Below are 27,793 nucleotides of genomic sequence, written 5' to 3'. Positions count from 1 at the left end.
ATGGAGAAGTCCTTTGAAGATGTGTTTCATTTAACCAGCATGTTTCCTGTCACCAGAAAAAATACTGTCCTTTAATACTAAATACCGCTGCATTTCCAGTTGTGCCACTGTGATCCCTGGCAGGAAGAGGGCAAATTGTTTGGGACTCTCATGCAGATGACACGTAATTTACATCCTACTGATTTCGGTTGTACCTAGTAAAATGACTCACTGAAGGTTTAATAAGTGATTTAATCAAGAGCATATCTATTCTCAACGTAAATCAGCTTGCATATTCTTTAAGTATGATACATGAAATCTGTGGGTTTATACACACCCCAGCTTAGCATTTGCCTGATTTTGGTGACCATAATCCAAATGTTCTTTCCTTTTTCTGAACTGTAATTTAGTATAATATAATGAATATACACTTTTTTAATAATCCTAATCCTACATGTTCCATCTAATGTCTCATTAATATGGCACATTAAGATAAATTCGAAGATGTAAATGACAACCCTTCTACTAAGCATGAAAAGATATCCTTTTAATACAAAATATGTATATTTCTAATATAAAATGAATCGTGTTTATAGGTAAAGCTTATTCCAAATGATTATATTTCAGAAACATGTACATGTTTTTAAATATGCTATGCAGAGCTTAATATGGTATATTTTAATTTTTCTTAATTTGACAAAAAGGGACAGAAGACAAAATGAAAAAAAAAATTTATTTCCTCAGTGTTTTGTCCACTGTCAATACTGTATTTTTGATGCAATATATTTGGAAAAAAAATCTCAGCTTTTATTTTCCATTTTAAACAACTACAATATTTACAAGCTGTTTAGAATAACAAACAGTCAGACACACACACACACTCACAGACACACGCAAGTACATATATTCTTATCTCTGGTTTATACTGAATGCTGGTTAGAGGCAATGAATCCTTTCGGAGCCCATGATCAGAAAAGGGAAACCCATTTTCCTTCTTCACATCTACCTTCCTAGAATCATCAGTACTCTTCCTTCCATTTCCTCATGCAGAGCTCATTGCCAAACTTGAACAGGGTTAAGGTTATCAGTTTTTACAATTTATCCTTATTTAAACTACAAGCTTTTAAAAAGCACAAGCAGACATGATTTTGCCCCCATTTCTATTATTTTGGTTGTAGAATCAAGCTTCATAATATAAAAAATCTGTTTAACCACAACTATACTAAACCCAAAAGCCATCTGGAGTAGCCATCTCATTCTCTACTACTACACTGATTTGAGTTCCAGGTCGTCACCCCATCTGTGCAAGTGATACCCAGGAATTCATCCTCATCACAATCTTAGATGATCTTTGTTTTTTCTAGCTTGGCTCCACTGAATTATAAATTGTCAGGTACAGAGCTGAGGCATAAGAAAAAAGGTATAACCCTATATAATAGGTATAAGTCTTAGAACAGAGTTGTCATATGACCTTGCAATGATAATCAGCTCTGGTTCCCCCAAAGAGTGTTACGTTGCTTCCATAAAATGGCAGATGAGAAAGTTCAGTTCACAAACAGAACTTTTTTTACTTTAATTCAGAAAGAGTATGTGGCTGATAAGAAATAAATTCTTATCACACATAATTCTTGACAGATGACTGTGATGAGGCGATTCAAAGCAGAAAATGTACGTGTTTCAAGCAAAATTAATACTCACAAATCTTCCAGATCTATTTCTATAATAATTCCTTTCCATTCACTGTTCTTACCTAAACATTTAACAAGTTAAAAAGGAGAAGGCCTAGATGTACATCAGCCAGGTTTTTTGTTTTTTGTTTTTTTTTAAATAAGAGAAATGAAGAAGAGAGAGGCTGGTTTTCTAATACTTTAAAAAAGAACCAAAAAACCCACTATATATATCCAACGTAGTATTAAAATGTATGCTGCACAAATACATAGTAATATCTAATGTTTCTCTTTCTCCTGATCAATAAAACTCAATTTATACATATTACTAAAACATAAAGCTCAAAGTCCATTAATAGGTTCCAAGTATCATCTTAGCCTTGATTGACATTATTCTTTCCATTCTTCTTGGAATTAAAAGAAAAGCCTCTAAATAAATATGGAGGTTTTATATATCATCTGAAAAATGTATCTGAGCAAAAAAATAATCAACTGGGTCTGTATCCGGGCAAAGTGATTTTATATTATCACATTATACTACAAAGAAAACTAAGAATGAATACTGAAAACTTATGGGGGCAGGGGGGAAGGGCTTTGTTCATATTCATGAAGAAGTAATAAAAATAATCACAAAAGCAATTAACAACCTGGACTGCAAGTTGTAGTTTAGTAGCTAATAAATATAAATTTCAAGAATTCTCACTCAAAATTACTGTTATCTCCTTCTCAAGTCACATATTTTGGAGGAAGGATTTTCAAAAGTTAACTAAAAGAAAAAGATCACTTTAGACTCTGGGCAAATCAGAAGTTTAAAAGACCCAGTTCTGGATGAATGACTCAATGCAACAATCCACCAAATGAAGACTTTCTAAGAGAAGCAGAAGGATGCTACTCAAAAACAAAGCAGAATTTACTGAGGCTAAGCAATCCTTGCTTAGATTTGAGGCTGTTTTTTATATTTTGATATGAGGTATAAAAATAAACCAACCTAGAAAAAAATACATCCTTTTTAATGAGATGTAGTTTCCTACATAAAAACTTGCATTTTCATTGCCAGGCATTTAGTACACAGAGTAATTTTCAAAATTTCATTCATGATAGAAACACTGTCTGACTACTTTTGTTTCAAGAATTAGGAGAACTATCTCAGATATACTTGAAATATTTTAAAAAATACTTCAAACTTAATGGAAGTTAATCTTCCAGTAATGGAAAGCCAAAAAAGGCAGAACACTGATGAAGTTTGTTCACTAATTTCCTGAAAGGAACTAATTTCAAACTAATTTTAAACTAGATTTTAAACTAGTCTCCTCTTATCTTAAAAATATACGGCCTCATCAAGTACTCTCAAGCCCCTTACATATCAATGTATTAATTTAGGCTCTTAAAAAAGTTAGAGTTCTTAGAAAAAAGTGAACATTTAAAGTTTCATCAAGTATTGAAAATGTAAAAAGAGGGCTCACACGAAGTTATAAGCTGGAAGATTAACCAAAAGCTTAATTTTGAGTTATAAAATTATTTTTGCCACTGAATGAGAGGAAACAAAGAGAAGCTAAAAATTTATAACTAAAAGGGGGAAAAATAAAATTAAACAAGAAAAAAATAGATATCGATGAAGCCATATTTTAAAAAAATAAATAAATAAACTAGTGTTTTAATTACATATTTTTACTTTCAAATTATGGAACTTTGAAAGTTTGGGCAAATGTGAACTAAAGACACTAATGTATGTATGCTGAAGTCTTTCTTGCACACTAATGAAAAAAGTTAAGCAGGGAATCTACACAAATAGCTCACTATTTCTTGGGGGGTGTGTGTGCAGAATAAGACATGTGTGATCAATTTAATTAATGAAAGTATGTATATTTCTACATAATATTTTAGGTCAAATTATTCTGAAGACATTAACCTTTCTTCAATTATCACTATTTCCCCTGATAAAATTAATAGAAAAGTATTATAATTTAAAAGACAGTCAGTTTTAGTCTTAAAAAATAAGAACAAGGTTCTTTTTAGAATTTCTCATTCATAAAACTTCACTACAGGACTATCTGATAACAAAGTTCAACTTGTTTTAAGGAAAATGTCCATTAGTTGCTATCGTAAATCAAGACCCAATATATATGTTCTATATACAATCTAGTCTGGCATTTGAAATCGACTTTGGAGTATGTGATGTGTTTTAACAACTGAGGGTAAGGTAAGAGGTGAGGCTAGGAACAAAAATAAGTCTAACACTTCTGACTGAATTATTTGAAATTGAGGGTTATTTTTTTCTGAGTAGGAAAATGAGTTATTTTCCATTTGAGTGAAAAGGCTCCACTAATCATCTAGGCAATGACCATAAAATGATCATATTTATTTCATAAAGACAATAAACAGCAGGGAGCATAATTCCTTTGAGAAGATTTTAAATAAATAAACAGATATAGATAATGACATATTCAGCTTCAGAAGGAAAAAAAAAGAGCCCAAACCTTAATGGCATACTACAGATTTGCCAAAAAGAGGCAAATACAGAATATAATGACAGTATCAGGAAAATAGATTTTAATTGGTCAATTTAGAAAGGTACCTTTGTGTAAAGGTTCAGAATATCATTTGATAAATGTTTTTAAACAGTAAATTTTGCAAAGTGTAAAGTCTGGAAACATCAACACAAGGCACATTGGGTCCTGAATAACCACAAAATTTTAAATTAGAACAAGGAAAAATAAATAGGTTTTGAGTAGAAATGCAGTAAGATGCCGTATATTAACTATTTACTTCCTTCCTTAGTTCTCATTCCTTTTACTGAAGTGTTATGCTATACTGTAAAATCTCAATACAATTAAGTAGACAAAACAGCTTCTCTCACCTGTCACCTCATCAAAGAGACACTTTAAACCCAAGCTGTCCAATACAGTAGCCGCTAGGCATATGTGGCTAATGAATACTTGAAATATGACTAGTGCCACATGTTAAAACAGTAATACTTTGGATATATTAGATTAAACGTATAGTTAAAATTAATTCCACCTGCTTTTCATTTTCCACTCAGAGGTTAGAAAGATGGCTGCTCCTAATGCTCAGAGAATATGTACAGTCTTCTTTGGAGTTTCACACAAAAAGGAAAAGTTTTCTGAAGGATTGAAAAAATGCCAAAAGTTGACAAATTAAATCTAAATTGCAGTTCCCACCTAGCCCAATTATAAATCTGTTACATATTTCCCTGAATACATGCACTTAAAAAAAATAAAATTTATGAGACAACATATGAATAAGTCATTTTCACAGTTATAAATATTTCAAATTACAGCTACACACTATAAATTACAGGAAATAAGTTTCAAGTAATAGAAAAAGAAGAAAGGAAGAAAATAAAAGGCAGAGTTATTACAGAGAGAAATAACAAAAGGAACTGCACCATTTAGATAACTGTGTTTGAAAAAATTTTACTTGATTAACTAAACTGTTTGTGAATGACTTCAAGAGCTAAGAACTCTTAAAAATAAAAGGCAACCAATCCTTTCTTTAAATTCCTGGATGTTCATCTTCTCCTTTGAAAAGCAGAGTATTTTCTTCCGGAGACTGACCCCAGCAGAGCTTCCTCATGTGGAGGGAAGCAGCGTACCTGGGGCACTCACCGTGCTGGAGCTCGTCTGCAGTGTGGACACAGGAGCTGGCAGTAGTGTTCACAGGACCAACTCATCACTATTGGTTCCGGGAAATGCCAAGGATGAAGCTATGTTTATCTTGAGACTTAGTATTCATTTAAAGAAAACATCCAATGTACTGGCAAGAAGTACAGACTACTAACAGAAAAATGGGCAGCTCAGTTTCTGCTATGTATATTTATAAGGAAAGGGAAGGGGTAAATCCCAAAGGCAATTTAAATAATGGTATTTTATTTTTATATATAAATAAATGTTCTGAGAAATCTCAGACTTTAGTGCATTGTTGTAAAAAATTAGTGCAGTTTTTTTTCATTAAAGTTTTTAGCGCTCAAGGAATAAGATATATCTATGTCTGTTCATAGTCTCTTTTTTCACTGTACATTAAACTTTTATACTGCTATATGTCAAACTGAAGGTTTCTATCTGTTCTGTTTTTAAAAATCAAGGAAATGAATTTTGTGTTCTATGACAAAACATGGCAATTATTTTTGGCAAAGAAATTAGAAAAATATGAGATAATAGTTTAGAAATCAAGAGTTTGCTGATTTAAAGCAAAGGCAATGCATAGGAAAAGAACTTTTTTAAAGGATGTATGTTAACAGTTTTATCCTTCATGCAAAATGTTTTCTCGGCAGCTAACTTAAAAAAATATTTCAGCTTTATTTGGGGGCAAAAACAGTGACAGGGGTCAGGGCGAAGGGCAAAGGAGAGGCGCTTAACCAAGCCCACTCTATGTTCAAGTCTCTCCTATAAAGGATCAAAGTGATACCTGCAGGCATCTTCTGCTCTCTCCTCTCTTTTTCCAATGTCTTGGAATTGAGAAGGAAAAGAAATGTAGTTATCAAACACTGGCTCACACTTCAGCCCCAAGTTCTAGTACCCCAGTTTCAATTACAGTCACATATTTGTCATCAATCTGGACCAGAAGTACTGTCTTGTCAATGTGGGATCTAGTACCTGGATCTCTGCTGCAAGGCACCCATCGGTGAATCACCTAATGATTCAAAATAAAACAAGAAATTAGTGGCAGAGACCTTGAATATACTCACAAACTCTTATTCTTCACTTAAGATTAGGTAGAAATTGTTAGATAATTAAGCATAAGTACATCAATCAATTTAAAGATGGATACAAGTCAGTCAGACTACAAAAAGTCAGAGCACCAGTCAGTCAGTGTCAGTAGAGAACTCACATGGCCTTCCATGCCTTCCTGCGGGCTCCAGTCTTTCCAGCTGTTTCTCCCAGCTTTCAACCGAATGCCTTCATCAGGCCACTGCAGCTCTTTTCTTTTTGACAGGTTGATCCCATCCAGAATTTGACTGGGATCCACAATCTATATTGTAAATAAATATAGATCATTTCCAATTCATTTTTCTCATGAAATTCAAAAATTATATAACCCTAAACAAAATGTATTTCACAGGACTCTGTGTCTCAAGTTCTCCACTGACTATAATAGAACAAAAAACAATCTCAAGAGCCACCTCCACAATTCCTTTTAGCCTACTGGTAGACCTTACTGCAGTGGCCACGTGACAATGGCTGAGTAGGAAACAAATATCACCACTGGAAAACTGCTGGCTTTCAGTTTTTATGCCAGCAGAAACTTTTTTGTAACATTCAAAAATGTTCTAGTCTACAGATATAAGGTGTGTTTTCACAAGAGTCCTTCACTCACCAAACGAGAAATAAAAACAAAGGAATAAGAGGAACAGTGCAAAAAGAACCCTGGGCTTACTCACTTGGACTCTGTAAATCACCTCCCCCTTTTTGGCATGTGAATTATTGGCAGGACTTAAGGTGTTGCCTGGCTGAGCATCAGTGGCACTACTCTGACCTCCGTCTGTCCCAAGAAAGCCAACGAGCGTGTGATGTTTGCAGGCTGGGATGCTTTGGCTGGAGCTGCTGGAAGAAGGCAGGCCGTGCTGCAAACAGGCCATGCCGCTCTGCCCGGAGGGTTCCATTTGGTTCACCATAGAGAGGCGGGACTGGATGGATGACGGTAAGTTTCGAAGCGATATCTGACTGGTAGAAGAGCGCCGACAAGGCACAAATCCCGTGGTGGACATCCGGAGGGATGAATGCCGGCTGCTGTAGCAGTAAGAAGACTGACTGGCTACTGAGGCCCGAGCAGGGGACTGTCTGACCAGGCTTGACTGTACAGAGTGAGAGCTGTGGCTCGTGCCTAGGGAAAGAGAAACAAAAGCACTCATTCTAAGTGGAATGATTCAAACACGATTTTTTTTTTTTGTAGTTTCTAAGACTTTCTCCTTTTAGCAATTACTTGAATTTATTGAATTTAAATTTTATACCTAAAATTTTTAAAGTTATCAAATAGAAATAAATGTCTCAGATGTGTTTTCTTGTGTGGTTTTATAATCTTTTTTTGATGCAGCATTTTAAAATTCAAATTCTGGGGCTAAAGAAATAAATAATTTACAGCAAATGTCATGATTTAAGATTGGTTTGAATCCTAAAATATCTTTCACAGAAGTATTTCAGAATAACAAGACCTCTTTAATAAATTTGAAATTAAATATCTCATACAAATGAGATAGTGAGAAATATTAATTAAGGACCTACTACATGGCAAGCTCTATTTTGCAAAGTATAGTTTGAATGCTCTTATAATCTATTCCAATGACGAGCTATCCACCTACAGAGAGACAGTGATACCACACTGTAATTGTCATATACATTAAAGGATTACTAATAAATATGAATTATCAGTGATAATGAATAGCAGATTCTTCTGTGTCCTTTTTCAAATGGCTGGATCCTAACTCAAGTGATGTTAAGATTATAAGAAAATAATTATCATATTGAAAAAAATAGCTACATGTACTTTTTATCTAAAAATAAGCAGTTAAACAATGTAAGAACAAAAAGTACATTTAAAGAAACACATTGAAAGTTTTAGGTTTTCACTCAGAAGTTAAAAAACAACCTTAAAAATGTTGATCATACACCTATTTAGAGTCTTAACAATTCCAGTGCCACTGGATTTTTTTTTTTTTTTAACACCTACAGCACCTGGTATTCCTCTGTAGTTTCCCATCCAAGTACTAATCAGGCCCAACCCTGCTTAGCTTACGAGATCAGGCATGTTCAGGGTGTGCTTTTTTTTTTAATTAAAGTAAACTGAAGCGAATGTCTTAAGACTTCATCTGATCCAAGTGAAGCAGCAGGGAAAGGGCAGTCCTGGATTAACTGACCAGCCATATTAAAAAAGATGAAATCTGATTCCTGCTGCAAACCAAGCAGAGCTCATGTAAAAGGTAAATTAGTTTAAGAATGCCTTTTACTTTTTTTTAAAGATTGGGAACATTCTCTTAAGGATACAAAATGTCCTAATCATAAAAGAAAAGAACAGTAAATTGCTCTACAATAAAATTAAGAACTTCTCAACAAAAAGTAGCAAGCTACTCTTCACAGGAAGAGAATGGAAAGCCAAGAGACAGAATGGGAGAAGATGTCTGTAGTACGGAAAACTGACAAAGAGCTCAAACCCAGAATATAGAAATATAAATGAGAAAAAAGATAACCAAATAGAAAAATGGGCAAGAAACTTAATAGGCTCTTCAGAAAGAGGAACAGATGAAAAACTCACTTAAAAGATTCCAATCTCAGGTATCACAGCAATGTGAATTAAAACAGTAAATTAAAGACTACTCGTTCTCCTGCCCCTCTGAGCAAACAGGATGCCGAGGCAGGAACTGATAATATTCAAAACTGGTTAAAGGTTACCAGATGGACATTCCTATATATGACTGGCCAGATTACCAATGGGTAAAAAAAAAACCTTTCTGGACAGATTTTTGACATGATATATCATGAGTCTAAAATATTTTCATAAACTCTGATGTAGTGTGATTCCATTTATAAAGTCTCTAGCCTAAGAAAATAATATGTGATTACAAAGATTCATATACAAAGATTATTACAACACTCAGAAGAAACCAAATCATTTTCCAACAGGAGAGAAGTTACATAAATTACATTAATTATTATTAGCCTTTAAAAAGGATACTTTCGAAGAAATATTTCAAATAGTGTATATTTACATATAGATATATAATGATTAATATAAATAAGTAGGATAATGACAACTGGAAATAAAAATGTTCTATATATAATTTCCAATTAGGTAATATATCATTCCTCATTGTACGTACACACATACTAACTGAACCCCACAGCTAAGAGGTTTACATTATACACATAATTTTGTTTATTACCAAGTGTTGGAGGATAAGATGTGACGGGTGGATGAAGTCCTGCTCCTGATCCCTGGGCTGGATTTCCGGCACTTCCTTGGGATACACTGCTGTGGGGCTCATTGGCAGTTGTTGCATTGTTACTAGTGCAGGAAGTTCCACCTCCAGTATCAGAATCTTCAATATTGCCACCACTGTTACATCCAGCTCCGCAACCTTTCCTTAACCTAGAACAAATACCAGAGTAAAATGCATTATCCAAAGTCACTTCAAGATAGGTATTTTATTCTTTTTCCAGCTATTTTGAATGTTTGATAATACTAATGTGCACTTTTGAAAGTCTTTATGGTGCACTCAATATTAGAAACAAAAAAGTGTTGTTTTAATATCTTAACTCTTATATTCACTGCCTCAATACTTCCCAATTTATTTAAATACTCTATCATTTTTCCTACACCAACCATAATAAAGAGCTGCACGTAACACAGTACCATAAAGATCACAACTGGAAACAGAATTCTTGCCAGTGTCTATTCAGTGCCTCTGAAGTTTACAACACCTGAAAATCTAATTTATTTAAATTAAACCTAATTTATGTTGTAGCACACCTTAAGGGGGCTGCTATAATAATTTTTCCCTTTCCTTTTTAATTTAAACTAATGTGTATGGTGACCAACTGTCCTAATTTACCCACAACTGTCTTGGTTTAAGCACTGAAAATCCTACATCGCAGGAAACTCCTCAGTCCTGGGCACACAAGGCAATATCCAACATTACACGTATTTTTTGAAAAAAAAATTTTTTTGAACACTACCCTGGTTTGTGTTCTTTCTTCTGTTTTAATAGGACTGATGTTGAAATGGTAAAACTTTACTTTTTAATGTTGGGTATTCCTAGAAGAGTTTAAAAACACCTATTTGAGAGTTTGTTGCTCTAATCCCAGATCTGGTTTTTCTTAAGCTCTGATTTAAGGATCTGAACAACAACTCTTAAGAAATTGAAAATATTTTGCGATTTTTTCTTTACCAGCCACCAATGGTGGTTGCTGTTACTACACCATACATTGTAATTTACTAGACAAAAAGCAGAGAAAAAATCACGTGCATTCCTGAAGACACTACAGATTTGAGATTGGAGTGATTATTAAAATGACTGGATTATTAAAATAGTATCTCTGCATCACACGACCAGGAGTTTCAAATGTACGGAGTGCTCCCCCTACTGCTGGAACAAAATATAATAGAAGAAAGTAATCGATTTACACAAGTTTCTTATGTTTTTCTCTGTTTGCCCTGTTTGCTGACTCAACATTCTAATATTGGCGATATGCTTCAATAGAAAGTCAAAGAAAATTAGAGAACTATTCGAGACTTTACTAAACGTTAAAGTGATGGTTCTTGACCAGATTTGTACATTAGATATACCTAATAAGAGCTTGAAGTTATAAATACTCAGGTTCTATTTCCTGAAGTTCAGATATAACAGATTTATATTGTGCCGTGTATTTTTTTCTACAAACTTTGCAGGTGATGGCAATGCACATTGCCTAAAAGGTCAGGATATTCCACCATTAAAAAATGCAACCCAATGACTCACCTGTACCAGGTTGACACTATGAAGTTTCTGATATTTCCCAAACTGATAGGTCCCCCAAGAATTTCTTTAAGCTGCTCATGGCTGTCAGAATAAGAAGTTGTCAGGGGTGAGACAAAAATCGGGTAGCCAATAGGTTGATCACAAGATGAGTTGATCATGTTTCTCAGAGCTTGCTTTGCATTTTGGATGCTACCTCTCTCTGGGTTACGGTTACGTAGGAAAACAAGCTCCTGCTGTTGCCCTGCCCAGAGACCTCGGACACATTCCTTATTCACCTGAAAACCAGACAACGCGGGAATTAGGTCGAGAGGCCAAGAATGAAATTCACATAAACAGAAGAGCAGAAATGGGAGGGGTACAAAAGATATCACGATAACCAGCTGTGAGAAGCAGGAAAGTGGGTCACATTTGAATAGAAGTTAACCCATTTTCCACTGTCATTAGCAGGCTGCTAAATAATGAGCACCTACAGAGTTCTTCCCTCTGCTCCGTCTTGTAAAAATATCAAGTAAAATGTCCATTTAGTTTTCCAATTTACTGAAGCACTGACTTTTGTAACTGAGATAATATTTTTGATAAAAATGAGAGCTAACAAATATTTAGAGGTGACAGGATATTTGTGACTTTGTGGCTTAATTAAATGAAATAGCTAAACCATTACAAACTATCAAAAATAAAATTTCAGAGTTAAGTCTCTTGAAGTCCTGAGATGTTTTAAAAACAATCAAATAAAAAAAAAGGGAAATATTAGAGTGAACTATTTACTGATCACTATTAAGTACAAGCTATGGTATTTTGCAGCTTAGGAATCACGTCATATTAACAACATAGAGTGGATGTCTTAAAAGATTCTGCCCAGATAGCATATGTAATAAAGACTGTCCAAATAGAAACAAGCAAAAATGTTAAGGCTTCATGGATCATGAGAAAATTGGAGAGGACAGACTAAATTACTGACAAAATAAGTCAAATTAAGTGCTCATAAACAATATATTTTTTTCTATGAAAGAGTTTCAACTACTTTTTAAAAGTCTGTATAGGTTATCTTAAGTTCCAGTTTTTTCAGGTGCAAATAAGTGCCTCAAAAACTTACTTTAATGACCCTGAAGCTAAGGTAGCGTCTGTTGAGCATGATGATTTTGTATTCATTGGTGCCATCGTCCATGACATGCCGCAAAGCAAGCAGGGACGGAGAGTTGGCAAGAACTGCACTCCGCCACGCAGGGTCCCCTTCATGGGCTATTACGAGGTTTTTTTCATGAGATACGATGGCTTCATAGAGCACAGTAGGGTCATCATACTCATCTGGAGAAGTGAAATGATCCTATACACAAAAATAAAAAGTATAACTTTTTCAGGAAAAGAAGAGAATGACTTCCAGGATAATAAAAAAGTCTATAATTACTAAAATAGTTGCAAAAATTCTTAAAAATTGGTTTACATAAATATTTATCAGTACATGTTAATATTATTAGAAATATGTTATACAAAAAGTACTCTAAAAATGTGTTTAAGTCCTGGCAGTACCATTTACTAATTTTCTAAACCTAGGAAACAGCTAAACCTCTTTGAGCTTCAGTTTTGATATTTGTGAGTGCCAGTATTCTCTCTCTAACCTACTTGACGAGGTTGTTGTAAAAGTTAGATAAAATAGTGTAATGGAGAACTTTTTACAGTATGAAACTTTATTCACATGTATGGCGAATACTTTCATTATTCTCTCTAACCTCCAGCCTTGGATGTGCATCCTTGTGGATATTGCCTTCTTGCTCTCACTCATTTCGCCTTCAGATAGCACACACTCCCATCATTTGGCTTGAGTACAAATGAGTTACTTTACCTGCATATAAAAACTTATCAACCTCTCAATTATAATTATGAAAGCAGCCAAAATAGTGTCTGCTTAGTAACACACCACTTCAGAAATTCAGATTTGTGTTATGGTTATTTAGGTAATGTCCTGTATCCCATGTTAATTTCTAGGTTTCTGAATAAGACACATTTCATATATTTTGTTTCGTCCATACTAAATGACACAGCGCACAGTAGATAATAAATACCTACTGATCAAATGAATGAGTAGTTATTAAGAACAGTAGGTTTTTCAGTGAAGACTTTACTAGCTTCTTTAAGATTAGGACTCTTAATCTGTCCTCAAAGCTCATAGCTCTGAGCCATATCTTAACTAGATGAGAGGCAGGATAAAATAACATATTAGATTATTCCAGAGATGTGACTTCAGGTAAAAAGAGCCTGGTTAAAAAAACCCCACAATTTTAGAGAGACCTTTCATGTAGTTTAGTAAATGTTCCTTACCTGATATCAGTAAGATAATCCTTTATCAGAAAAAAACATATATGAAAATATGAAAAAACAATTTAAATGAGGAAAACAAAGAAAATATATGAAAATGGAAATATTTGTTTAGTGAAGATTTAGAGGATAGGGTGGGACCGAAGAATTTATAAAGTAGTATAAAAGTAATGAGCTGTCTGGGATTGGAATCTTTTTTTTTTTTTTTTTTAAATCAAGTCTGAGGTATAATTTACATACAATAAATCACACCCATTTTAAGAGTACAGTTAGATGCACTTTGACAAACATACGCATGCATGCAAACACTGCTACTGTCTGGTACGGAACATGTCCATCGCCCCAGAAAGTTCCTTCCCATCTTCTGGCATTCGACCTATGTGCCAAGCAACCACTGATCTGCTGTCTCTGTAGATTAGTTTGGCTTGTTTTAAATTATACATATGTAAAATCCAACAACAGATAATCTTTACGTGTCTGACTTCTCTTACTCGAATCAACTGAAGATGTAACTGTTAGATAAATATGTTATGTGAAAGAGACTGTTTCTTACATAGCAGATATATAATTGTTTTAAAAATATTTTATCTGAAATCATGACCTTTTTCTTTTAAATACAATGAATTTTGTCTCAAAACTCTAAAGCTAGTCTAAGATGGACAATTCTATTTGTTCCCCAATATACATTTTCCCCATAATACTCAAAACAGTATTCCATTTTTTCAGAGATTTTCAAATAATATATCTCTTATTAGTAATGCTTCTAAATAATATGGAACATTAACTTCATTCAAACATTTTTGATCATAGTAAGATCACTTGAAGAGTAATTCACATTTTATTTGAGGAAAAGGTAGATTCAATCAGATCTGAGCATAGCAGATACATTTTAATGAGTCTCATCATATGGTCTCTATCGTCAGATCTGATAACTACTGTTAAGTGGAATGATTACAGCAGCATATGCCAGCATGGCAAATCTTTGAATAACATTGATTAGTTATGATCATGAGAAAAAAAAAAAATCCTGGCTGGGGTCACTGTCTGTGTGGAGTCTGCACATTCTCCCCTATGTCTGCGTGGGTTTTCTCTGGGTACTCCAGTTTCTTCCCATGTCCCAAAGATGTGTACATGAGGTGAACTGGTGAGTCTAAATTGCCCAGTCTGAGCGGGTGTGGGTGTGAGTGCTCCCTGTGATGGAATGGCATCCTGTTCAGGGTTGGTTCCCACCTTGACGCCTGAGCTGCTAGGAGAGAAAACCTAAACTGAAATAATTATGTTGGAAAATAATCTTGTTTTTATTCATTAATAGAGTGTTCGAGGATTTTATTTAGAAGTCTGGTGATGTTTTTGTGACCAAAAATATATCGTAGGAACTTAACTCTTGTTTATATCAATTAGCCTATCCTAAAACTGGTTTACTTATACTTTGTTTCAAGTCACAGTTTCAAAACAGACTATTTCTCAAAAAGTTCCTAAGAAACATAATTTGAAAATCAAGTGAAGAAGTATGATTAAACAACAGTAAGGCATCAGAAATCCCGGCTTCTTACCTGGTGAAGTTTAATGGACATACGGACTCCAGGGACAACTACTTTTCTCAGCAATTCCATGTCAGCAAAGATCCATTCATCTCGAATTGAGGAAATACGGAAATCTCCCTTAAACAGGGCATGCAATCCATAAAGGAATGACTCTAAATTACTGTTAAGATTGGAGACAAAAGTTTACATACTTTGACAAAGGTCTTCCATTATATTGATTCTTACATCTGTTTATGCATCACTATCATCTGGGAGTTTTTAAAAATATAAAGTCTAAGAACTAAGGTAAGCAGCCCCGAATTAGAATTACAAGGATAATGTCTTTTGACCTGGGAACCCTCTTTATAAACCACTATGATAGTGAGTCCATGAAAATAAACAATAGGCAGAGTCTGTAATTTAAAAGAAATTATGGAGGGTCTAAGGGAAAACATGTAGTAATCACAAAAGAAATTTAAAATATATGGTATTTCTTAATTCTAATTCACTTGGATGCATATGTCAAGAAATCCAGTTTGTATTTAGAGTTCCAAAGTTTAATATACAACTATATTAAAAGTATAAATACTCTGGACAAAAACTGCAAGTATATAATGGAAACATAAAAAAAGAGGTGAGTTGTTAGGAAAATAGACGTATATAGGAGGAGATCAAACATTACAATTATTTTTCAAAATGTCTCAAATCTATTAAGTTCTCGTTATTAATAGCTGCCCACACGTCAATTTTGAAAGCCGGTTCTGTTAACCACTTAGCAGAATTCAACTATGTTAAGTAAAAAGATCTATACAACATATGAAGAGACTTTTGCAATAAATTAGCATAGAATACCTCCATGAAAAACTATTTGAAATTTTTCAGATTTAGGTTATACAGCTTCCCACACTCTCTTCCTAAATACAGAAATGTCTTCCTTACCTGGACATATGGTGGGATGCAGTTCCCAAAGCTCTCCGCCCCAGAACACATAATCCATAACAAAGAGTCACAAGGGAGGAATCTTTGTCTACATCCAGTGGCTTTATAAAAATAAAAAAAAAAAAGAATGGGGTCAAAAAGTTCAAATTTCCCGCTATAAAATAAGTCCTGGGGATGTAATGTACAGTACGGTGACTATAGTTAATAACACTGTATTGCATATTTGAAAGTTGTTGAGAGTAGAGCTTAGAAGTTCTCATCACAAGAAAAAGAAAGATGTAACTGTGTGGTTACAAAGTTAACTAGCTTTATTGTGATAACCATTTTACAATATATATGAATACTGATTGAATCACTATGTTGTATACCTGAAAACAATATGTTATATGTCAATTATACCTCAAAAAACAAAAACAAATAAAAAACATTAATAATCAGAAAAGTATATAAGTATTTAACAAATCAGAATATATTTAATAAATCAGAGAGGATAAGGAACTCAACTAGCACATAATTTCATTCTTTTCAAATAAAAGTTCTAATAAAAATAAACTTAAAACAAACAGTATAAAATGAAGTATCAATGTATATTAGGAAGTTCTTTGGAATCTTTAAATAAAATCTGATACTTTATAATATTAGGACATACTAATAAAGAACTGGGTGAAGAGTCTTAAGATCTTAGCTAAACATCTCAGAATACTTACCAATATACATCATTACTGATCTTGCCCTCTTCTGAGAACATAATAGTCTATCTAGTAATTAGCTATTTCTGGACTTATCCTGGAAAACAGGCTATTAAATAACAGCTGCATTAACCTTAATCTGCATCGATGACCATAATCAAAATACAAAAATTAAATTAATATCTGTAGAATACTGCTTCCCCTAAACTTTTTAATTTTTTAACTGTATACCTTGATTATTCATTATTATAAACAAATATTTCATGGATATAGGCTAATGAGTTTATTCTAACTTTGCCAGTGGTATATATTTTTGGCTTTATAAATCATTAACTTATTAAAAATGCTAGCTAAGATACTAACTTAATATTAATTGGTTAATTTAATTACCATTAATTGTGCAATTTAGTTAATTAATAGTAACCATGAGATACTCTAGTTGCTTATCAATTAGAGTGGTTTGAAAGATACATTATCTTTTACAGCACATATACTAGTTTCATCCAGCAGGCTCTTTGAAGGAATTTTGAGCCTAGTTACAAATCAGTAGAAATAAAGAATTTGAGAGCACTTGTTTTAAGAAATAGCAAATATATAAAAGAGAGGGGGTATGTACAGACTTAAAGTTATATAAACAAAATAATATTAAAGGTGATTATAATAGGTGATAAAATTATAAATGATTTTCTTTCTTTTCTGTCTCCCTCCTTCCCCAACCTGGCCAATTTTCTATGCTAACAATGTATTGTTTTGTGATGAGTAAAATTTTTTTTTTTTAATTCAGTTCTTCTAGCTTTTATATCTGGCCAAGACAGAGTAAGGAAGATTTACTCTTGTACCTGAAACCACCAAAGACCTGGACAGAATATATGAAACACTGGTTTTGAGATACTGGATACTAATTCCTGAAAAATAAAAAACGAAAGAGGTAGCTCTGCAAGAGTTTCTGGGCCACAGCACAACGACAGAGAACATAGGTGGGGCCTACAGGTCTCCATGTTGAGGAGCTAGCTAGGAGTCTGGGGAGGTCAAGTCGGCCAGAGTTTGAAGGGTAATGTGCCAAGGAAGAGAGAGCAAGCTCTGGAGGTGTGCAGAGGATCCCTCTTGAGTCCTCCACAGACTACTGATAAGCACATGCAGCAAGGACCCAAAGCCGAGAAAAAAACCCATCAGATAGGAAGAGAAAGGAACAATGGAAATCTTGTGATTGGCTAGATTACTCAGAAGAGTACTGTCTCAGTAATGGGGAAAAAAACTCCAGACTAAAGGCCACTGTAGTCCCTCCTAAGAAAGCTTAAAAGCAAGTCCTAAAAGGATCAAACTGTCCTCAAAGAATTTCTGTCACAGAGTAAAGTTCAGGAATATTTACAGGAATACAAAAATACCCAGAATTCATTAAGGTAAAATTCATAAAGTCTAGCACCCAATCAAAAATTGTCAGACATGCAAAGTAGCAGAAAAAATGTCCCATAACTGAAGAATAATCAATTAATCATCAATCAAAACTGACTCAGAATTTACGCAAATGTTAGAATTAGTCAACAAGATTAAAAAAGTTACTATAACTGTATTCTATAAGTTCAAAAAGACAGAGAAATGACAACATGCTAAGTAGAAACATGGAAGATTTCTCGAAAATATATAAATTAAACCTTAAGAAATACAAAAAATGCAATATCTGAGATAAAAAAAATACACTGGATGGGATTAATGGCATATAAAAAAATGAAAAAGAAAAAATCAAGGATGTAAAAAATGTAGCAATAGAAACTATGCAAAATTAAATATAGAGTCAAGAGATTGAAAAAACCCTTAGTGAACTATAGGATAACATAAGGCAGCCTATTATAATTGTTCCCAAAAGAGTAAAGAGAGGAGGACAGAAAAAAATGTTTGAAAAAATAATGGCTGAAATTTCCAAATCTGATAAAAGCTATACACCTAAGACTAAGGCAGGTGCTACAACTAAGACAGTATGTACATCTCAGACCACAATAAAGGAACTAGTTGACAAGGTGGCTCACTCTGCTCCATGGAACAGAGTAATCCTCTACATAGGATGCTGGTGGTTCAAATACACAAGACTGTTGCTTGGAAAGCAGCAGTGGTGATAGGCATCAGCTTTTGGAACCACAGGCCTTGGTAAAGTCTATAACTCACCTTACCTTTAGGATAAGACAAGTTATTCTGATGTGTGGATTAGGAGACAGCTGGATTACAATCACTCGAGGTGATAACAGATTTTGGGTCCCCCAGCCTAGATCTACATAATTAAAATCTCTCGGGCCCAAGAATCATTTTTGTACATTCTTAGCTCATTTTTATCCATGTTAACATGTGAAAGTCAATAATCTAGATAAATACTGCCCAAAATGGAAGCCACTTGCCCACTAGTCCTAAAATTAAATCAATGAAAATTAACTAAAATTTAAAATTCAGTTCCTTAATCATGCTGGCCCCGTTTCAAGTGTTTCTGTTTAACAACAGCCACATGTTATGGGTTAGTAACTACCATACTGGAACAGCACAGAACATTTCCATCATCGCAGAAAATTCTATTAGCACTGGCCTAGACTTCGATTTGGAGACAAAGATATTAAATTATCCTTAAGTCTGGTGGGGGGAAGTGAGAGGAGAATGCTCTAAAATGTATTCTTTAAGAAGGTGCTACATGTAAACTGTAACCTAAATTTGTGTGTTTGTGTGTGTGTGTGTGTGTGTGTGTGTGTGTACGCGTGCGGTGGAGGGCAAGCTAATTGAAGAGTGAGATTTTTGACACTGCAAATGAAAAAATGAGGGAGGCCACTTTCTTTGTTTCAGTTGGTCTGGTCTAATCATAATAAACCTGAGATATTCTCTTACACAGATGGTCAGAAAGAGGAAGGTCTGGAAAAACTGACTTCATAATAACAGAGATATTCTTTCCATCTTTGGAAAAACAAATTCAAAGAGTTATATTACAAAGAGTTATAAATGAAATAAACAAATCCTACCTTTGCTCTTCGGGAAGAGCAATATTCTATCCAATTGAGGTAAATCACACAGAAACTCTCCCTGGATATGCCTGCTAGTCGATGGTCATAATCTTCATCAATGTTTGGATTAAATGTTGGATCCACATCAACATAATTTCGATCTGCACACAGGCGTAGTCCTTCCTGCATTGTCTCATTAGCTAGCCACTCCTCCAGCTTAGAAGAGGTTGTAACATAATAAATGATACCCTAATAAGAAAAAGATTAAAAAAAAAATTCAGCCTAAATCACAAATCACAATGTGAAATAACTCCAATTCCCCAGTAAATAAATTCCAATTGTTTATACTGATAGTACAACTCAAAAACATATAATTCTAGCTCAATATTATATAAATATACATTTTAAGAATGCTATAATAATATACCTCAGGCCTTTCTGGATGAAAAAAACATTTAATGCTTTTAAACTCAGAACCATAAATTCAGCAAGGCAACTTCAAAAACAATTCTGGTCTATTGATTTTAGAGCTTTTGAATTTAGGATCTTTTAAAAGAGCCTTTATTGTGCTAAGTTTATTTTGAGAAATTTCTCATAGAAAGCTATTAAATCATCCTGTGATCCTAGGTCAAGTTACAGAAATATAATAATAAAGCAATAGAAATATACATATTTAGAGACAGAAAATGCCACACCCAAACAAGTGCACACACATGTAAAATATGTTGTGAAATCAGTCTCGAGCTTTCTGAGGCTGGGTTTAACCAAACATTAAATAGAAGACTCAAGGTTCACCCCAATCAGCATAAACAAGGCAGTACAAAGAGGTAATAACATAAGATATGAAAAATTACAGGATGGTCATTAAAATTTAACACACATTTTCCTCTTGAAAATATTGGCTTTGCCTGTAAGCCCCCAAATCATAACCATGCTATATTTCTGTAAAATCTTTTGCAAAAATAGAATACCAATGCAAAAAGAACTAATCTCACTAAAGAGAAGTCTCTGTTCTCGGGCCCTCGAATCTCTTGGGATGTCCTGCCTAATAACAGAGTTTTTGCTCACCTGTAGGCTTAGACCCATGACCTTGAAAGAGCTGGAGACTGAAGCTGACTAGGTGGGTGGTGGATCATGTCTGACTTCACTCCAAAAAAAACTCTCCACACCGAGGTTCAGGGGAGCTCCCCTGGTTGGCAACATGCCATGAGTGCTGTCACACACTGTTGCTGGGAGAAACAGGCATTGTCTACACAACTCCACTGGAAGAGGACAACTGGAAGCTCATTTCTTGTGTCTCTGGACCCTGGCCTATATGCCTGTTCCCTTAGCTGGTTTTAATTTTCCTTTCGCCATAATAAATCCTAACTGTAAGTGTAACGGCTTTGCTGAGTTCTGTGACTCCTTCAAGCAAATTACTGAACCTGAGGGTGGCCTTCGGACCCTGAAATTGTAGTTGACTGTCACAAGTGAGGGAGGTTTTGGGACCTCCCGAATCTTGCAATACTTTTATTTAGTTTGCCTAAAGCAGTGAAAAGCAGTGGTAGACAGAAAGGATGCAGCCTCAGTTTTAAATCCTTAACTCAACTTGCTAGAGGGCTTTGGGCAAGTACATTTCTGATTCTTAACTTGTTTATCTGTAATATTCCTTTAGAAAATTAAGTAAGATGCATGTATGTGTATATATGCATGCATGTGTAAATTCCTTAGCACCATGCCTACAACATGAGAGTTACAAATGGCAGCTATTAATATTAATGAACAAATGGAATAAGTTTCACTAAAGAATGAAACAGCAAGACCTTTGTAGATAAAACTGTATTGGAAACTAGAGAATTTAAATCACTACACAGAAGCAAAGCACATGTTAAAAAAAAAAAAAGTCTCTTCTCCAAGGAGAGCCTCTGATTATTAGAAGATTTAAATAGACACACACACCCTTACCTTAACATAGTAAGTGGTGAGTACTTTCCGAAGATCAAAGACTTGAAGCATAGAAGCAGCACTATTGTCAGTGATGCTGTAACCCTCCAAAATATACTTGGTGACTATGACTTCCCAAGCTAGCCAGCGCTGGCCAAAGGCGGCGTTAAATGAAAGCACGTGGGGAATGTGGCCAGGTTCACAACAGCAAAACCCTTCATCCTCCTCAACGCCTTCAGTGATGGCTTCCACTTCCCGCTGTTGACAGTAAGTTCCTTAGAGAGAGAGAGAGGGGCCACTTACAAAGGGGGGAGAAACAAAGTGGGAAAATACATGCTTTAGAGACACAAGAAATGTAGAAAAAAGATATATATTATAGCATATGGAAGTATGTGACTGATTTGCCTTAGAATGCCCACTAACAAACTGTGGCAAGCTCTAAAAACCAGACATATTGTGCATTCATCTCCTGTAGAAATCGCAGTGTGCATTACCACATTCAAGGTTCTAAGACTCTCTTTAATTTTGATTTATTAATTTCTGAACTTTTAAAATTTGGCTTTGCAATTGCATTAATATCAAATGAAGACCAAATGAGTAAAGGTACATTTCATGAAGGTTTGAGTTAATTTTGAAAAAGAGTGGAATGAAAAACGAATCGTCCCAGGGCACCAAATAGACATGCAAAACTCAAAAAGAATCTGAGCTCTGCTTACCAGTATCACGTCAGTGCTGCAAGCAGACATATTACATACATCCTGCTTATCTGGCTATATAACCTGGAATAGTTCATTATAATTTAATATTAAATACATAATTACATTTTTTTTTTGTTGCCAATTCCAACAATAATTGGGTAAGATTATATAACTGGCATTTGAGGTTTATCTGATAATGTTTCAAATAGGTATGAACTCTGATTATTCTGCACTAGCAAACAATTCTTTGAAGTTATATTATTTTATATAAGATACTTATCAAACAGGCAATCTTTGCATTAGTGTTATTGAAGTAAAAATACAATATCAGATTAAATATAGAATTAGACCCATGGCAATCTAGAGCTAGCAAAATATCATCTATCACATTAATGTTTATTAATTTTTATTTTGTTGTGTAGTCTTGCTTCCATTTAATTTGTAAATTCTCTATATTATGTAAGGACTATAAAGCGATTACACTTAATTTCATAAAGACATATTAAAGTTAATTATAATATAAATAATTTAAGTGGGACTATACACGTTTTTTCCTTTAAAGAGAATATATAAACCATCCATGTTTAAAACACACTGCTTTGAGAGAAAAAGATGCCACAAAACCTAGCCCCACTTCGTGATGGTGGTGGTATAATGAAAGATAAGGCTGAGGAGTCAAGCTTGGCCAGGCTAATGAGCTGGACTGGTTAGTACTCCAGAACTCTTAACAATTCTATCATTTCATTTTCTAATTTAATTACATTGTGAACATTTCCAAACCAATGTTACAGTGGCTACAAGAAAAATCCTGTCTTGAACCTGACATTAACAGAATGCCTGCTGTGGATGACAGTTACATGTGATACTGACTATAGATATATATAGATATTTCTTCCCCCAGAATAAAGATGCATGTAATCTTATACAGTATTTTTCAAAGTAGTAATGGAAATAAAATTTAATCAAATGTCTTCTGGAATCTTTTGAGAGAATCAAATTTTGTTGTCTTTCTCCTGTGACCTATTAAAAGAAGATGAAGTCTCTTAATTTGATTCTTCTCAGTACTTAATTTCAAAAATGGAAAAATGGTTAAATTAGTGAGGGGCACTTTAAAAAAGCACTACTAGTTTTTGCTTACTTTAGGTTCTAAGGATTTCTGCATCTATTGTCATAAGTGAATTAAACTTTCTGCATCTATTGTCATAAGTGAATTAAACTTTTTGGCCAGCTTAGTCATATTTTGACATCAGTATTACACTGGTTTTGTAAAAAGCCATGAGAAATTTTTCTTCTTTATCCATGTGCTAAAACATAGTAGAGAGGGCAGAAGAATTATTCAATTTCTAGAAGAAACTTTATGAGCCTGGGTTTTTTAAATTGCAGCATGGCATTGGGTCTATTCCTTAGGTTTTATAGTTTATTCCTTCATTTTATTCATTTTGTCCTCTTTCTGGGAAGTCAGTCAGGTTTTTAAGTGAAGGAAATAATATAATGAGAGCTATATTTTGTGTAGATCACTTTGTTAGGAGTATATAGACAAGAGATGTGGCAAGAGGGAATTGGGACAAAATGAGGTCCCTGTTCAGAGTACTAGAATACAGTGAGTAGGGCAACTGAATTAATGCAGGATACTTTTACTCCACCAAACAAACACTACAAATATTTTCTACCATGACATACCTTAGTAATACATTTTGCTTCAAAACTGAAGTTAACGATAAGCACAGGAATTGATATTAATAACTGAAAAAAGAATTCTGAGACTTGGAAAGGGATTAAAGAATATCTATGAAGATCTATTATCAATTAGTTACATCTTTTGGGCACTTCATAGTGAATACAACTAGTAAAAATAAATAAGCAAAACTAACAATTATGAAAACTAGACATGTTAGGATTAATTTGAGGGAAAATTGGAAGGAATGCAATTAGCATAAAATTTTGACCTATAAAGTTGACTTGGAAAACTGTAGTTGGTAGAAGTAACATTTACAATTAGAAAGTTAACACAGTAGAATCTGTAATCATAAAATTTTGATAGACAAAAAAATTAATTGATAACTCAAATCTTTGGCATAAACTTACATGGAAAAGAATCTTGAGATTATCAGTAAAGTAAAAATGAAAATGAAATAAATATGAAGGGGTTTAACCAAGACCTACAGGAAACTGATCAAAAAAATTGTTTAAATGTCACTTAAAATTCATCATCCACTACAAGAGACAAAAAAAATCAAATGAATTAAATTGGCTTAATGGAATATACCCCAGAAAATACATCAAAATGTTGAGCAAGTCCAAATGTCTGCCTGGCAAAATACTGCCACTCTTGATTAATATTTTTAGGAATAGGAGGTAGACAGGACAGAGGCTAACACTGTGACAGAAAGAAAATAATCAAAGATCAAGGAAACATTTGAGCGAGAGTATAATCATACCTCATGAGAGTTCTGGGATAAAGAGAAAAAGAGAAAAAGCTATGTACTTACGTTATTTAATCACTCTACAAAAGTAACTAATTATGTGTTACATGCTAACTGCTGTGGTAGGTGCTGGACAAACAATGATGAATAAAGCGGATATGATTCCTGTCCAGAGGAGCTTATAATATACAGCAAAGATATACAAAATAGCCCTTGGGCCAAATCCAAGCCAAAGGTGCTTTTTACATTTTTAAAGTGTTGTTTAAAAGACAAGCCAAAGAAGAATATGCAACAGAGAATGTGCATAGGCCCCAAAGTCTACACTATTTACTATCTGGCCCTTTACAAAAAAGTTTTCCAACTCCCAGGCTAGAGAATAAACTTAAACAAATAAACACAAATAAATATAAAATTACAACTATGCTGAGCACTAAGGTGGTAAAAACAGAGTATATGAGAGAGAATCGTGTTGGATAGGTGGTTAGAGAAGGCTTCTCTGAGAGACTGACATTTAGGCTAATACTTAAAGATAATTAAGGAATTAGCCAGATGGAAGATTGGAGGAAGGAAGGAAGATGGTAGGTACTTCCTAAGCAAGGGGAAGGGCAATAAGGAGTCCTAAGGGCACTATAAGGAAGGCTATGTGGCAAGAGTGAGTGAGGAGAATGGTATAAACTGAGCCTGGAGAAACTGGCAGAGGCCAGAGCATGTGGTGTTGTAGGGCATGTCAAGGAGTTTGAATTCTATTTTAAATGCAAGAGGAAGATACTGAAAAATCTGAGCATGGAAGGGACATTGATCAAATTTGCCTTAAAAAAAATCACTATGATTGAGTGAAGAATTACAGGCACCCTTTGTTATCCAAATCCAGCACAAATTCAGATAGTAAGAGGTATTATGCTCCCAAACTGGTTTAATTTGAATTTTATTTGGCAAATGAGAGTCTGCATGGCAAAGAACTTAGCCAAAATTCTATTTCATTTTTTATTTTATTTTTATTTTTCAATTACAGCTGACATTCGATATCTAAAATTTTATTTGAATCTACAAAGAAAGTTGGGAAAGTGAAAATTTGGATCAATTTTTGATTTGGAGAATATCTGATCAACATGGTGGAATGAGCAGATAATAAGAAGGACCCTTTCCAATTCACACACAGAGAAACGAAAGATAAAATAGTCTCCCTGCACACATTTGTATAAAAAAAAGTTAAATTAAAATTTAAAAAGCAAAGGTAAAGTCTTCAGGTGCCAACAGTTTAAAAAGAAGTTCAAGTCCTAGCAGTGGTTAAGTGTAGTGGTGACTTTTGGATGAGTCTAGCTGGATTAATTTTGAACAGTAATGGGCAAGACTTTACAAAAGATGGAATTAAGGTCCTGGGCTCCTGATGGAGAAACAGAAAGAAACCGTAAGACAAGAAGAGGCCATTCTGGGGAAGTGGGCTTGTGGCAGGGAGAGAAAATGGATTACAAATTAATAACAAACAAACATTTACTGCTTTATTTGAGTGTCCCTAAGTAAATTCATTTCCAATGAATAGAATAACTTTAGAGAAGCACTTGGGCCATTAACAAAAGGTATTACATAATATTTGTTATGTGATTCAACATCAGGGTGAAAATAAAGCTAGAGGGTATAGGTCTGATTGTATCTTCTTTCTAGTCAAATGCTTTCAAATTTCCTATTTCTGGTTAAAAACACACAAGGCACTTTTTAGAATAGATTAAAATAGTTTGGATGCTCTAAAAACTCTCAAGTCCAAATGTTCCCTAGCATGGAAAGATATGCAATAACAGAACTTTCTTTGATTCCTATAAAACAAGTATCTATTCATGTTCATAAGATATTCAACTTATAGTAGTTGATAACATTAAGCTGATATGTTTTTTAATGTATGATTTTCTGTGTAGAAATAGATTCATTTGTCTTATACAAAACTGTTGAGGTCTGGTGGGGAAAAAGGAAAAAAGTAACTGCTTAATGAACTAGATGAACCAATTATATACTAATGATACTACTTTTATGCATATAGTATTGTATAGTATATCGCAAAAATGATTCTTTGAATGTAAAATTTTAGGGAAAAAATCTAGCACTCTTCAACAACTAATTCCAAAGACTAAGGATCAAATTTTATGATAACTTTTGATTTGAGATGTTACAGGAGTACATTCTAGAAACAAAAGGTGAATGTCTTACCTCGGAATTCAAGTCCCCGTAGCTGAAAAGTGACCAGCCCATTGCCGATCTCTATAAGGTGTACTAATGCGTTGAGATAGTCAGAAGCAAGAATGAAACAGTCCCCTGTACTGTAGTTTCCCCACCGTCCTAGGAGCAAATCACCACAGAGACTGTGTTGTAGTGATCTGGTTAAATGTTCATAAAAGATGGAATTCAGATTGTTGTCATCTGATCCTACAAGAAGAAATTTTTTTTAAATGTTAAATTGTATCCTGTTTTCTTTATATTGACAAACGAGGTTGTTAAAAATATTATAACTACTTTCCACTTAAGTTAGTATCTACATAATATTTAGACCCTTACGATTTCTACATAAAAATGAAACACAAGGTAATGGAAAAGGTTTAAGAATTTAGAGTTAGAAGTCACAGGACCTCTCTGAATCTCTGGTTCTTAATCATAAAATGTGGAAACTGGATTAGATGAAATCTAAGGTCTTTTTTCACTTTTTATATAGTCCATGATCTTTTCTATCACTACTCAATGAACTACGCCTTATAATTAAAACTATGCAGGAGAAAGTAACAAGATAAAAAAAATTCAGAACTAGAACAAAAAGATATACTGATAAAGAAAGTGTGTGAAGTAATACAAAATTTGAACAAATAAGGTAATCCAAAACAAAGAGAAGTTGGTCATTAAAAAAAAAAAAAACTCAATATATTAAGAGGGTTAAAACTAACTTACTAAACTGTATGTACAGAAACAGCAGCAAAGAATCTACAAAATTTATTAGTCATCTTTTAAGAAAAAAATTAGGATAAATGTTACCCAATAAATGAAACAACCATCCTCGGAAGTAACTCATGCAGAACAATAACCTGTCAATGGGTACTCTAAGTATAGTACTAGAGAACGGCAAAATATACAAAGCTTAATAATTATTTTAAACTCAGCCTAACTAAATAATAGAATAATGAAAGGAGAACTCCAGACTCTAACTGCAAGAAAATG

The 27,793-nt window shown here is 34.0% G+C and overlaps 1 protein-coding gene across 7 annotated transcripts in view; it reads right to left on the bottom strand.

Annotated features, from left to right (window-relative positions):
* Positions 1 to 698: 698 nt before the first annotated feature.
* The window catches only part of PCNX1 (pecanex 1), a 132,963-nt gene continuing 105,868 nt past the window's right edge, over positions 699 to 27,793 (bottom strand). For all 7 annotated transcript variants that reach the window (XM_016139937.2, XM_036218103.1, XM_036218102.1 and 4 more), the window contains 11 exons: positions 26,798 to 27,013; positions 21,499 to 21,752; positions 19,573 to 19,803; positions 15,891 to 15,991; positions 14,982 to 15,132; positions 12,209 to 12,439; positions 11,116 to 11,390; positions 9,541 to 9,746; positions 7,045 to 7,487; positions 6,495 to 6,635; positions 699 to 6,296 (listed from right to left, as the gene is read on the bottom strand). In XM_016139937.2, coding sequence (XP_015995423.2) covers positions 6,156 to 6,296; positions 6,495 to 6,635; positions 7,045 to 7,487; positions 9,541 to 9,746; positions 11,116 to 11,390; positions 12,209 to 12,439; positions 14,982 to 15,132; positions 15,891 to 15,991; positions 19,573 to 19,803; positions 21,499 to 21,752; positions 26,798 to 27,013 — 2,390 coding nt within the window. In that variant the 3' untranslated portion in view covers positions 699 to 6,155. The remainder of the gene's footprint in view (positions 6,297 to 6,494; positions 6,636 to 7,044; positions 7,488 to 9,540; positions 9,747 to 11,115; positions 11,391 to 12,208; positions 12,440 to 14,981; positions 15,133 to 15,890; positions 15,992 to 19,572; positions 19,804 to 21,498; positions 21,753 to 26,797; positions 27,014 to 27,793) is intronic.

This window comes from Rousettus aegyptiacus, unplaced genomic scaffold, assembly GCF_014176215.1.
Source record: "Rousettus aegyptiacus isolate mRouAeg1 unplaced genomic scaffold, mRouAeg1.p scaffold_m13_p_3, whole genome shotgun sequence".
In the NCBI taxonomy this organism is placed as follows: Eukaryota; Metazoa; Chordata; class Mammalia; order Chiroptera; family Pteropodidae; genus Rousettus; species Rousettus aegyptiacus.
The sequence above is the reverse complement of the archived record's forward strand: the minus strand, read 5'-3'. Positions and strand labels throughout refer to the sequence as shown.